This window comes from Haliaeetus albicilla, chromosome 11 (genome assembly GCF_947461875.1).
Source record: "Haliaeetus albicilla chromosome 11, bHalAlb1.1, whole genome shotgun sequence".
NCBI classification, from domain to species: domain Eukaryota; kingdom Metazoa; phylum Chordata; class Aves; order Accipitriformes; family Accipitridae; genus Haliaeetus; species Haliaeetus albicilla.
In genome coordinates this window covers 3542561-3556102 of record NC_091493.1, presented here as the reverse complement: position 1 = coordinate 3556102, position 13542 = coordinate 3542561, and the positions used below count along the sequence as shown (strand labels likewise).

At 47.2% G+C, this 13542-nt stretch overlaps 2 protein-coding genes across 3 annotated transcripts in view; one reads left to right on the top strand and one right to left on the bottom strand.

Moving 5' to 3' along the window:
• The window catches only part of IPMK (inositol polyphosphate multikinase), a 43844-nt gene extending 38026 nt beyond the window's left edge, over positions 1-5818 (bottom strand). For both annotated transcript variants that reach the window (XR_011326798.1, XM_069795886.1), the window contains exons 1-2: positions 5384-5818; positions 356-441 (exon numbers count right to left, since the gene is read on the bottom strand). Coding sequence is in view for 1 of the 2 variants with exons in the window: in XM_069795886.1 (XP_069651987.1) it covers positions 356-441; positions 5384-5618 (321 nt within the window). In the remaining variant the exon portion in view is untranslated. The remainder of the gene's footprint in view (positions 1-355; positions 442-5383) is intronic.
• Positions 5375-13542, top strand: part of UBE2D1 (ubiquitin conjugating enzyme E2 D1) — a 44165-nt gene continuing 35997 nt past the window's right edge. The window contains exon 1 of the mRNA XM_069795887.1: positions 5375-5380. The gene's annotated coding sequence lies outside the window, so the exon portion shown is untranslated. The remainder of the gene's footprint in view (positions 5381-13542) is intronic.

The following is a 13542-nucleotide window of genomic DNA, read 5'->3' as shown; positions in this document are numbered from 1 at the left end:
AATTCTGAGACACTCAGCAATGTGAGAAAGATGTGATCAAACATACCACCCTTTAATCATAGATGGAGATAATGCAAGGCTTTCCAATAAAATCTTAGATGCTGTGAAAACCCCACTGTCCCATGAGCAAATAAGCAAGCTTAAATCCTGTGAGCAAAGTCAGCATGGGGACAGACATTCAGAGGAGTAAGTTCTAGACAGCACACAGATACCACGACAGGGCTATCAGTGACCTACCGCTCGGGTATTTACGTCACACTTTCCCAACTGCAACAATAAGGATGTACTTCTACAGAAGCACATCCATCAATTCACCTGCAGCAAGCCAAATCCCTCCACGCTGCAGGACCCTCACCTTGTTGTAGAACTCCTGCTCCCTGGGACCACGAGGTGGTGGCTGCAACTGCTTCAGGACAGTCCCATCTGGATGCTGCAGTATACCTAGAAGAGAAGCATTTCCTTCAGGGCTTAGTTTTAAGAGATACAGCTTTTATTTTCACACACACTCCCCCACACACCCGAAATAGCAAATACAGGATCAGGGACAGCCTATTTGCAAAGTCGTACTGCTTTCAGTACATGCACAGTAGAGTCAAAATTGGCAGCTCCTACACAAAACCAGTAGCAGAGGTTTGCTTGCATTCCTCTTTTTCTAGCCATCAGATGATTTCCTGGGTCTAATTCTGCTCAAGGCCAACACAGTACTGGGATCTGACATTAAAAGTTCCACCCCAAAAAAACATTCATTCAACTATGGAAGAGTACATGGACACTCCCTTTTTAAATAACTAATAAGTTGTTTTTCCAACAACGCCAAGAAGTTAAAGGATTTCGTACCTAAAAATAGAAATATATGTCCTGTGAATGTATTTCTATACTAGTGGCATAGAAAGAGCACTTCTATATTGCTAGAAGTAGCATCCCTATAGCACTCCATGCTAATCAGATGCTACTACTTCTATCACCCATAATTACAATACAAAATTTCACCTCAGCCAGGCAACCATATTCATCATGCCTACACCAAAAAAAAACCCAAAATGTCCTCCCAAAACAGCCTTCATGACTGTCCAGTCAGCAATACTGCTGAGGAGCTGCATAAGAAATGCAACTGAATATCTAAGGGTACCCAAGCGACAGATATGGGCAAGAACGGAGAAAAGTAACTGCATCCCTGTGAAATATGCTCTAAGCTTCATCAGTTGCACGGGAAAAAGAAAAACCCACTTCCTGAAAAAAAATCTTCTAGGATTTATTCATAGCTTTTCAGATAGTTATTTGTTTTGCTTAGAAGGGAAGGAAAAAAGTCAGCTGTATCCAAAATAGGTTCCATCTTCAGCTTACCACTTGAGAAAACACGGTAAATGAGCCAGGAGCTTTGTGTCCCAAAAAGTTTGCAGTTTTAACAACAATTGCGTTTCCACCTTTTAGAAAGCATTATCTCTCAATGGACTCTGTTGTGCAGTCTTGGAAACTAAACAAAATCTTTAGAACCTAAGATATGTACTTTAAAACAACCACCAGACTTAGAAAAGTTGTTTCATTAGTTTCATTAGCTGTGCCAATGTACAAAGAGTGGTTTTAAGAATTTGTGTACAACAGCTCTCAAGTCATTTTGCTTGCTGAAAGTTGGATTTTGGACACTTTCCAGAACTTAAAAAATATTGCCACAAAACCATGAGCAGACTACCACAACACTTTCAAGACACAATAGCTTCTTGCCACCAGCCCCCACGCCGGGACCACTGGAAACCACACAGCAAAGTGCACAAAGAATTTGAATGGCACACGTTTTGAATGCGAACTGCTAACAATCAGAACATTAGAAAAGGTTTTATAACACATACTCCACAAAATCTGCATGTTGGCTTTGACGATAAGACAAATAGACAATCTACAAGGTAGAAAGACCAGGCAAGTACTCCTGGAAGTAGAACCCATACACTATTGGATTGATACATATTATTTGAAGAGTTTAATATAACCTGATGTCATCTGAAGTTCCCTCATCCTCTGGATTTCTTGACAGACTATAGCACCTACTCTGTAGTTTCCAGGCCCACCTCAGTCACAGTTAAAGACTTATGTTTTAACATGCACTGCAAAGATGAAAACACCGTAACCTTCCCTCTGGTCTACAACAACCAGAGCTACCACCACCTGCAGATCATACTAACATACGGATGTTGGTCATGGTTTTGTTCTAGGGTACCTGGGGTTTTTCAGCACAGATAGGGAGTAGTATTGTTTAATATAACAATAAGCTATTTAACATTTCCGAAGAAGCAGCAGAACTATACCAAAATTAAAATTCTGAAATCTCGCAAACATTTCTCTATGACCCTGCATGCAAAGCTTGCTAGCATTCTAAAACTCAAATCTACTGCAAAAATAACCAATACAGACGTACGCACTTTTCTAAACAAGAAAAAAAAAATTCATATTGAATCCACATGCTTCACTGAACTATAGACAAAACCCGTTCTGCACAAAACCACCAAACTTTAGAAAAGATCCTCTGTCCTCTGAGGGTATCTAATAAGTACTGACCAGTAGGTGTGTGCCACCTTAACCTTTGCATTGGGGAAACAGTAGCCAGAGTTATAAGTTGTGTGATTTGCATGACTGAGCAAGTCACAGTGAAAGAGAACAGCTCCTTTAGCTACAGAATCCCACTAATGGTTTGGGGACCTCCAGCACTTTGCAGGTACAGTCACCAAACCACAGCCAAGTGCGGGAGGCTCTATAAGGTGGTGTATCCCCTCAGCTCCTGTCTCTGTCCACCTGCCTATGGTATTAAGCCTCAACCCAAGGTGGTTACCTTACTTACTACACATGATTTACTCTGTTCTGGGTGAAGCACTACTGAACACAGCATTCAACAACAGGTCAATCATAATGCCCAGAAGCTGAGGGCCTATGTGTGCATGCAGGGAGACTGCTAGAGCCCTTTCTTTGCAAAGGGGTAACAGTCACAGGGAGCAAAGGGAAAATGGAAAGGTTATTCAGGAGGGTGGGAACCCTATGGCAAAGAAATTTTAAGGCATACTTTAACCAAAAAAATAAAATAGTTTAGTAGTACTTTAGATACTTTCAAGTCCTCTGCGCATTTGTATGTGGGGACAGAAGGGAAGTCGAGCGCAGAGGACAGCAGTGACATGCAGGAGGAAACTGGGCAGAACAAGGAAGGCTCTGAGCTTGAATCAGTAAACAGCTCAGATACTAACACCAGCCAGGTACAGCCTTCAAGGTACGTTTGCCATGTTGTATGCATAGCAATAGAGGTATCCCGGCAAAAAGGCATACTGGTTTTATAGCTTTAGGCTTTTAAAATGCTAAAGGTTCAATGGGGTAGAAAAGGGCATAACAGAAAACAGCAGGAAGGGTGACTACTGTAGGAAATGGCAACAGAGAAAGTAGAAGACACACTGGTCTCCTCACACATGCTTAAAGTTCTCAGATTCTGGCATACAGATTGTCTGTGACATTCCTTACCAGTGCTATTACCAACTACATATATCCAAACATCTGGCCACTAGCTTCACAACAAAGACACCACGGGGAGCAGCACTGCAGAATTATACATGACCCCGTGTCTTAGCATCTTAACTGCCTGCACTCCTACACACAACATCTGTAAAGAAATAAAATGAGAAGATTCAGTTACAAAAATGAGATAGCTGTAGGTGCCAGAGCAGCTTTGGTCTTCACTTAAATGTATAACTCAGTTTCTAAGATCAGCTCATCAACTGTGGTGGTACTACTGCAGGAAAATCCTGGTCTTCCTCATCAGATGTAGTAGAGCTAGCTTTACCTAATCCATTTGAGCTGCACCCACAATATAAACAGTGTATCACCCATGTTGTCTTGATCCAACTGCGATAAAATTGACGTGCCAAAGGTGAGGCTTTCCCTGAAGCGAGCCTTTTTTGCCTGATCCCACCCCATGTTATGATATATGAACAAGGAAGATGCATTGTATCCTTGGTGCTGTACACCCCCCTTGACATTTTATTGCACCGGTTGCAGCAGGGGCAAGGGACAAGAATTACTTTGCTGAGGAGATTATCAGCAGCAAGACATGCCATGGACGCAGGCTGTAGATAAGACAAGCTCACAGTGCCATTAGTGCTGTAATTCCACCCACTGACGGCTGAAGGGGTTCTGAAGTTCAGCCCTTGACCTAGTCGGCAAAGGCAGCTCCTACTGACAGGGTTCAAAGGCAATATGACAGCAGGCACTCATTATAGCTACTCTCAAAGGGCACACTGAGAGCTGAATGGACGTATACCTTACATTTGGCTCAGAGGCAGGAGTTATACCAAATGTGACGTCCTGGAAGGGTGAAATGCCAGTTGGCAACATTAACTTGGCCGCTTGCTCTGGCGCTGACCACTGCCTATGTTAAAAGGCACCTTCAGCAGAAGGGCCAACACCTCAACTCCTCGACCTGGAATTAAAAGAGAAATGTAAAGCTAGCATCGGCACGTTTCAAAGACGCTGTATCCTCGTGATACTTGTATTATTAGATCACTTACTAGCCACTGGTTTGGACTTACTCTTACCGCCAAATAACCAAGCAACTAAGAAGTTCCCCCAGGCTGGTAAATGGCTTACTAATATTTTGCTGAAGTTTCTGGTGGCCAGAGGTTTGGGGGTTCCCTTTAGATAAAGCACAGTTTCGACATACGTCCTGAGGGTACCAGCACACCGTTACCTCAGTTCCCCCTTTTTTAAAAGGTGCCTGTTAAAATGAAGCTGAACTGCAGAGGCCCTTTGGCTTAAAGGCGCCCGTTAACCATCCCACCCTGACGGGCCATCGCCATTGATAAAAAACACCCGAAGAAACACACTCGCGATACCGCTCCGTCCGCAACCCGCGCACACCGGGCCGGCTCTGCCAGCCCCTCCGGCCCTCGAAGGGAGGAACAGACCCTGGCCGGGGAGAGACCGACCCCTCAGCACTGAGGTGACCACCAGACCACCCCCCCCCCCCCCCAGCGTTGAGGCCGGCACCGGGAGGAAGCGGGGGGCGAACAGGTGCTCTCAGCTCAGCCCGGGAGGCGGGCAGAGCCCGGCGGCAGCTCAGCCACCGAGGCGGCAAGCCCTGCCCGCCGCTCCTGAGGCGCCGTGTCCGTCCTCCTCCCGCCGCCGGTGAGCGGGTCACGCCTGTCACCGACCCCCCCCGGTCCCCGCCAACAGCAGAGCTGCCGGCCGCCGCCAGCGGGACGTGAGGAGAATTGAAGCCAAACCCGCCCCGCCACAACCAGGTTGGGAAGAATTAAGATAAACGGGAGGGCGGAGGGGGGGAACCCCCTCACGGGCTGCCCCGGACCGCCGCTCCCCCCCGCCTCCCCCTTCCCCGCGCCCCGCCGCCGCTCACCGCCTTTATCCTTGCCGTACATGTGCCCGGCCACCTGGTGCGACAGCGGCACGCAGCCGTTCAGCCCCCGCCGCCGGCCCCCCGCCGCCGCCGCCGCCGCCGCCGCGGGGTCCGGGGAAGCGCCGAACGCCGCCTGGGCCGCGGCCTCCTCCGCCTCGCCGCCCGCGCAGCGCCCGCGCCCGCCCTCGGGGCGCCCCGCCGCGGGCGGCGCCAGCCGCGGGGGCTCCGTGGCCATTTCCCGGGGGTGGGAGGAGGAGGAGGAGGAGGGGGGGGGGTGGCGGGAGGCGAAGGACGGCCGCGCTGCTGCTGCGGCGGCGGCGGCGGCGGCGGCGGGCGGGCCTCAGCGGGCGCTACGTGCCGGGGCGCGGGCGGCGAGGGCCCGCGGCTCCATCACCCCGCGCCGCGCCGCTCCGCACCGCTCCGCGCCGCCCACCCCGCCGCTGAGGCAGCGACTGGCCGCCGCGCCGCGCCGCCCCGCCCCGGACGCGGCTCCGCCTCCGCCGGCCGGGCCGGGCCGGGCCGGGCCGGGTCGGCCCGCGGCGGGGCGGAGGGTCGCCGCCGCCGGCGAGCGACGCGCGGCCCCGGGGGTAGGCCGCGCCCGGGCCCCGGCGCCTCGGTGGGGCCCGGGCGGGCAGCGCCCGGGTTCAGCGGCCGCCTGCGGAGGCAGCAGGGCCTAGCGCAGCCGCCGAGCGGACGCGAAAGCGGGCGTCGACCCGCGGAGTGGGCCGGTGACACCCACCCTTCCGTGGGCATCCCCGCGCCGCCCCGACCCGCCGCCAGACCCCAGGCCGGGCGTTCGCTCCCTCGGCTCTGCCGGGAGAGCGTGCCGCCGAGCGCGGCGAGGGCCGTGGGTTGGCGGGCAGAGGCCGTTCCCCCTCCGCTGGTTCTCGGTAACCAGAAGCAACGCCTCAAACCCGCTTCAGTGTTGTTATCAATTCACCGTCATCCCGAGGTTTGTTTATTTTGTCTCCGGTAGATCAGAGGGGCTAGAAGCGAGAGCAAACCGAAGCGTGTAAATAGTATCAGACCTTTAAAGGGGGTAAGGACCTTGACAGCAGTCTAAAACAGAGCCTTACCGAGCTACGTAGGTGCTGGCCTTGCATTTGAGGTGGGCACACACCTAAGCCTGACGCCGGACCAAAACTGGGTAAGGGATTAATCTCTGATCTGAATTTTAACTCCCCATGGGTAGAGAAAGGTATGCACAAGCCCTGCATTCACACGCAGGACCACAAAGCCCGCTGCCACCTGTCTGGGAGGCTTTATTAACATTGCTTTTCGCTAGGACATGTATCAGCTCTATTTGTCAGCCTGTGATTACTGCCTTCTCACTGTTTCTTTCCTTTATAAAATTAGCTGAACTCGGTGAATATTAGATCTGCGCTTTTGCTACGGTATCCGCTAGTATCAAGTCCTGTTTAGCATCAGTAGGATGCAGGAATGGGAAAACAAGGCTGGAGATAGGAAAATGAATTTTAGTAGATAGATGGCATTCCCCCAGGTTTTATAAAAATGGGCTGATGTATATCAGGAATCAGTGCTGACATCAGAGGAACGACTATGTGGTGAGCTCGGCTATTCCTTGTCGCCTCTTCCCCATCCCATAGCTGGGAGTCGTGGCAGGTGGTTGGGAGAACTGGATGGCAATTGCAGGGATTTACTGGGCAAATTAAAGTGTCAAAGGAACAGGAAGGTCACAGGGAAAATGAGAGTATTGAAGAGTGAGAGGAAGGAGCACAGCATATAAATCTATCAAAACTGAGTTTCATTACTTCATTGTTCATAGAACAATTTGTTTCACTCTCTTAATTGGGCAAGATGGGGAAGACAGTGGTAACAACTCAGCAAGATCCTTTCTGAAGTAACAAGCCTGGTCAGAACTAAGTTTTGTTTCTCCCTCCCAAATATTCCTTTCTCATCAGTCGTTACTGTCCAGCCCTAAAGATTAGGAGTCAGATGGTTGCAAGCATAGGCTCCTATCTTCGGTTCCCCAATGCTGTGTTTTCCCAGGGGGGTGCTGACGCAGGAGAGAAATACCACAGATTGGTCAACCCTTGCACAAAAAAAAAAAATACCGAGGAGTACAGTGAAAAAAAAGCAGAAGTGGTACGTGTCTGGCAGAGAGGAGGCTCCCGGTCTCAGCAGCAGCAGCTGCTGCAAGGTTCGGATGCCAACCTGAGCCTTGCAGAAAGATATTTCCCCCTGTGGAGATGCAAGACACTTCAGCTGGTCTGGGTCTGAACGCAGAGAGAAGAACATACATGGCATTTCAGACTTGCATGAGCGCCCATTTAACACTGTGATCTACCAGAACTCAAAATCTTAATGGAAAAAAGAATGGAATTAAAAGGCAAAAAATTGGAATTTAAAGACTATTCAAGCACCTAGTACTGAACAAATAGCTTCTAGATATCCTTAAAGCTAACAGAAGCAGGCCTGGGTGGGATTAAAAGAAACACAAAAGCATGAGTAATTGGAATAAGTAAACACTATTTCCTTTTCCCTGATACTTGCTTTAGTCGGATTTATGCATATAGAAATCAAGTGACGTGAGATTCTATCCTCCGCTCACTCATTCCACCCTCACACTTCAGCACATGGAGTTCACTAATCTTATCTGGGAACTTCTTCTAAAATAAAACAAGCGAAACCAAGAGAATACCAGAAATGACAAATAATTAATTTCTCCACAGAGTGTGATAGTGTAAGAGTTTGGACTGGAAGCTGAACCTACCAGCAAGATTTCCAAGGAAAGTTCTTGTCTCCAGGCTGTACAATTGCACTTGAAGAGAAAGTGAAAGAGGCTGCACGCAGCTCCTAAAGAAGGGGCAAGTGGTTGGGAATATCCCCTCCCCCCCCCCCAACAAAATGCATTTGGCAAAATTATGCTTAATTCTGGATTACTCTTTCTCTCTTTTGCTGGAAATGAATCTTACCTCACTTGGTCTGATGAAAAAGTGAAGACTAACAATGCCTTGAAAATACTACCCACGCATTTATTTTGCACAGACTGCTTTGCGCTGCAAGAGGATGTCTCACCGGCAGATTGCAAAGCTGCCCCGAACTGAGCAAGGGTTACAAAGGAGTCACTTTCTGCTGAAATAAAGTCCTTTTTTAAATACAACAGCTAGATAATAACCGCAAGACGCGTGGTAGTTTAGTACAGGAAATAAGCTCATACTTTAGTGGAAGTGCAGGGGGGACATTAGGTAAACAGATGAGTGGGGCTGTGTCTTGGCTGAAATACTGTATTCTAGAGGTATGCTGACAACAAGCACTGGTGGATTTTTCACTGTCCCTTCACATGGTTCACAGCCACTTCTTCCCCATCTCGCCAAAAACACCGCTCCTCCGCCAGAGCCGTGTTTTCAGCGCGAGGTCTGTGCGAGAGATGTCGATCCTGCTGCCCACAGAGCCACTTCCTACAGCAGGCGGCCGTGCTTGCATAGCTTCTGCCGGCCAAACAGATTGCAACAGAGCTGACCTGGACTGTACATGTGGTCCTGGTAAGAAACATCAATTGGTGAAACCAGTAATTTGCTGGACGGGTGAGAGCATCTGCAGCGGTGCTTCTGTGGGCAGGAGGGCCTGTCCTGCTCATTCTGTGTACTGCAGACATTGTCACAGCAGTGTGGAAGTTGTAGCCATGTTGGAGTTCTTTTTTTCTCGCCGTTTCACAGCAGAAGGGTTGCTGTATCGTGCCCTCTTAAAATAGCTCAGGGCTTTTAATCCTTCGTTAAATTCACAGAAGTTCTGTGCTGTCTTTTTTGTTCTTGTTAAGTACAGGAAAATCTAAACTAGCCTTGTCTGTTGTAGCTGTAAAACTCAACGGTGCTATCCTGCTTTCTTTCCTAGCTACTGCCTTGTCACTTAGGCATCAGGTCCCACAATGATTAATATTTCACTTGGCTCTGACTGATGCAAACTCTTTGACACTACTCTCATCCCTGGCAACCAGGTACATCTGGGGTTTTCCAGGATGAAAACAAAGGGACAGTGTCGAAAGCCAACCTACACTCTCTGGAGATAATATGGTACATTTCGAAAATTACTCTGAGGTTAATTCATGGCAGTCATATATTTTCTGGATCACCTTTTCTACAAATAGAACCATAGCTCTAAATTTTGGGAGGTCTGTTTTTTGTTAAAAAGCTATGAGGACTGTAAAGGTGAGAAGCTCATTTCAATAGTGCCTTTCTTCCTCAGAGTCCTTGGATTTTATTTTTTTGTTGGTGATCATTAAAGAAACTCATTACAGAATATGGAGGAAAGGTTCATTTTTGGACTGAGAGGAGGTGAAGGGGTGAGAAGCAAATGAAGGGCTTTCATGGTGGAGAGGAGGCAGCAGTGGGTGTTTGCAGAGACTGTTTTTATTCAACATCATTCACAACCTGCAGAAGGAAATGTGCACAAAGTCTCCAGGACTGTGGATGCTCCTGACCTCCTTAGGGCAGTCAAATGCCATGCCGATGGCAAGGAAGTCCTGCAGGATCTCACAAAACTGAACAAAAGGCACAATGTTGGCATAGGAGCTTCAGTGTGGATAAACGTAGGGTAATGCGTGTAGAGGAAAATAATCCAAACGAAAGCTCTTTGATGCTGATCCTGGAACTGGCTGTCACAGCCCAGGAAAGAGATCCTGAAGGCACTGTTGACAGTTGTCTGAGATCATCAGCCTGGTGTACGTCAGCAGCCAAAAAAAGCCAACAAAATGTTGGGCAACATCAGGAAGAACGTTGAGAGAAAGACAAAAGGCGTCATTTTGCTGCTATGTGTAGCTGCAAGCGTGCCACGTATTGAGTCCGGCTTCCACGCCTGGTCTCTCATGGAGAATAGGAACATACCATTAATTAACTGGTGCAGAAGATAGAATTAAACCATGATTTGTGGAGAGTCTAAATTGGTGGAACATGTTTTAGCTGCCTCCAGCCCTAGAAAACAGCAGAGACGTGTATGCTTTGACATCTTTGCGCAAGAAGTTGTGCTGCTTTCTGGAACAGAAGCATTAGAGCAAAGTCTTTAGGACCATCTCCTGTTCTTGTGGCTCACAGGTAGCTGAAGATTACTCCCTTTGTCTTTCTAAACAAAGATTTTCCAAGTATGGCTTTGTATCTCTAGCAACGGGTTGCTCAGGGTGTACAAATGCACAATGGCATTTTACCAGTCACGTCCTAATGCTTTAGGATAACCCCAGTACTTGATTTAAGATGATTAACAAGCCAAGAGGTTTATTTAAAATACCTCTTTGTCTTTCCCTAGAGCCTACTTAGATTGCCTCCACCTGCAGTAGAATCAAACACCTATCTATTGACTAAACCCACTGCCAACTGGCATTAAGGAAAGTCTCTTCTATTAAACAGTATTCTGCTCCCAGACTTTGCCTGCAAAGCAACAGAATTTCAACCCTTAAAAATTAATTTAGGATGTCGGAAGCAAAGAGATTGAAAGAGAAAGATCATACTGTTTGAAAAGTGTAACAAACTTAATAATTACTGAAGTGAAAGTCTGTTCTGGCCGTTGTTTTGGTACCCGAGTCTTGAGCAAGAGTCCTGGCGGTGAACAGACAGTGCGTCTTCACCATGTCTTATCCATGTATGGTTATATTTGCCAGCTGCAGAAAAGTATTTGAGAAAAGTTACGCAGTCAATGACCTTATCATTCATTTTGCTGTGTTTCTGTTGCCAGCTGACTGGACTGAACGGCACAAACATTCCAGCTACTGAGAAGATCCTTGCAGTGTGCTGAATTTTGAATGCTTCACACATTAAAGCTATAATTTCTGGCACACTTAGGCACTCTTCTTTTCTGCACAGGCTTCTCTTGGACAGCAGAAGGCACTTTTTTTGTATAAATGTGCCATGCATTCAAAAAAGCCAAAAGAAAACTGCAGTCTGCATGACAAAAAGGATGCAGAGCAGAGCAGATTAAGGGCAGCGCAATGTCAAATCAGAGAGGAGAGATGGTTCAGTCTTCGGCTAGGAAAAAAATAACAAGAGAAATGATCTCTCTGTGTTTATGTGAGATGTATGCAACTTCTATGCATGGAAGAAAACTGAAGTTGCTTGAGAACCCTGATAAATCCTTTCTTACCAGTCCAAACTGCACATGAGAAAGGTGGACTGAACTCTGCTTTGCTACAGTCACGTAAACCCACTGTGATTTTACTGACTTCAGGGAGCATACGGGTAAATACTCCTTGTATTTATTATAATTGCACATCTAATTAAACACTTTACAAAGGTGGGCGTGGAGGAACATCAGACTGCTAACAGGGGCCCACGGCATGAGCGTATGTTGCTTTCTGTCCAGTACTGCAGGATTTCACAAACAGTTCAGGACTTAAAACCACAGTAACAGATGTCTGCTCAAGGCACATAACCCTTTCAGCTCTAAGGAGTAAGTTTTTGGCTAATAGAACCGCTTAGTCCCAGAAGCTAATGAACAGCCACTTTGTACATCTTATGTTTCGCTCTATGAAGAGGTATAAAGAAACGCAACACATCATTTTCTGTAATTTGATTTATCCCTTTTTGCTACCACCTAGCAATGTCACATGGTGTTAAATCTTCTCTTCTAGCTTATGCTCTCCTCCCATCTGCCACTTTTTTTCTTCTTTTTCCCTTTCTTGTTTCTCTCCAGACATTCATTTATTTTTATGTTATTTAGTTTTTATTCAGCTCCTCTCTGCATTAGCCAGCCTGGAAATCATCCTGCCCAAGAAACACACCATGCTCCGCAGGCAGCACAGCTACAACACTGCTACAGTAGAAAAGAAGCAGCAGAAAGCTTCCACCAGCAGCCCCTGGTACCCATCCTAAATTAATGATGGCTCTAGGAAAATGATGATTCTGCTGCCAGCGCACAGGAGTCACTCATCAATGCAGGAAACCCAGGGCAGAACAAGCCTGGGTGCAGAAAGCAACTGGGGAAACAGGTATCTGACACTGTTAGGCTTAATGTGTACCAGTGACAATGGAAAAGGCATTTGGTCTTCTCAGCAGGTCCACGTGAAATGTTCTGACCAGGCTGAAATAGAGATGCTGAGCACTGATTAACTCAGCCTGCTGACAGCTGGGTCAGGGCATCCCCTCTCTGCCCCTGCACTATGGGGAGATGTGCTCTTCTGCCTAATCCAGCCAGGGCACTGGGTGGGTTTTGTTAGCCTTGAAGCTTCAGGAATTGAAACAAAAGCCAAATTTAGTAAGAGACGTCCATGTTCAGGATGGCTAAAGAGAAGCCAGCTGACAAGAAGGTCTCTTTGCAACACCAATGTTTAGTTTCACGCCTACGTTCCTATCCTTCCTGCTATTATAAAATGTTCTTCCGTTATTGGAATGAGCGACTGTGATACAGCAGTGAGTCATGTTTCCATATCTTTATCTAGCTGTATTACACTGAAAAGAAAATCCCAGTCCAACTGCTATGTGACTGTGCAAAAAAAATTTTACAGACCCCAATAGCACCAGAACAAGGTCCAAACTGCAACAATATGGTGAAAATTTTAGTAGGGCCTGCGGTCAGCTCTGCAGCTGGCTGTCAGGGAACTGGTGATACAACTGCTAGATTCAAAGTACACGAGCCTCCATGCATGAAAAGCTGTTTAGTCCCAAACACCATTATGCAGCACTTCTAGATGCCTGGGCTCAGACAGAAAGCAATGCTGCTGAAAAAAACCCCCAACCCAACCCATAAATACATGCATGCATAAAAAACCCCTTCAAAACAGTATTGCCCACGTCAAGGAGCATCAATTGCACAGCATTTGTTTCCCCCTAGTGGACCAGTGTGTTATTGCAATGCTGGCCTCAACCATTTGAAATTATCCATGAGATTAACGGTGCTTGAATTAAACATCCAGAAAATACCTGTAACTTAGAGCCATCTCCTCTTCAAGAATGCTGACCCTAGAAGCACCTGAATATTTGACATTCAGACTATTTTGATAAGTCACACTCGATTACTGCAGAATCAGTACTTTGTTCACATTCTTGATGAGCAGTTATATGTTGAAAAATAACAATGTAGAACAGAAATCCAGTTTTACTCTGGGACAGGAATCCTTCACTGCTTTAGTATGAAGGATTTGTACCACATTTTCACGTACGAGTTTCAAAGTGAGGTGAAAATAGCACATCTGCAGAAGAATTTCTTTATGGTTA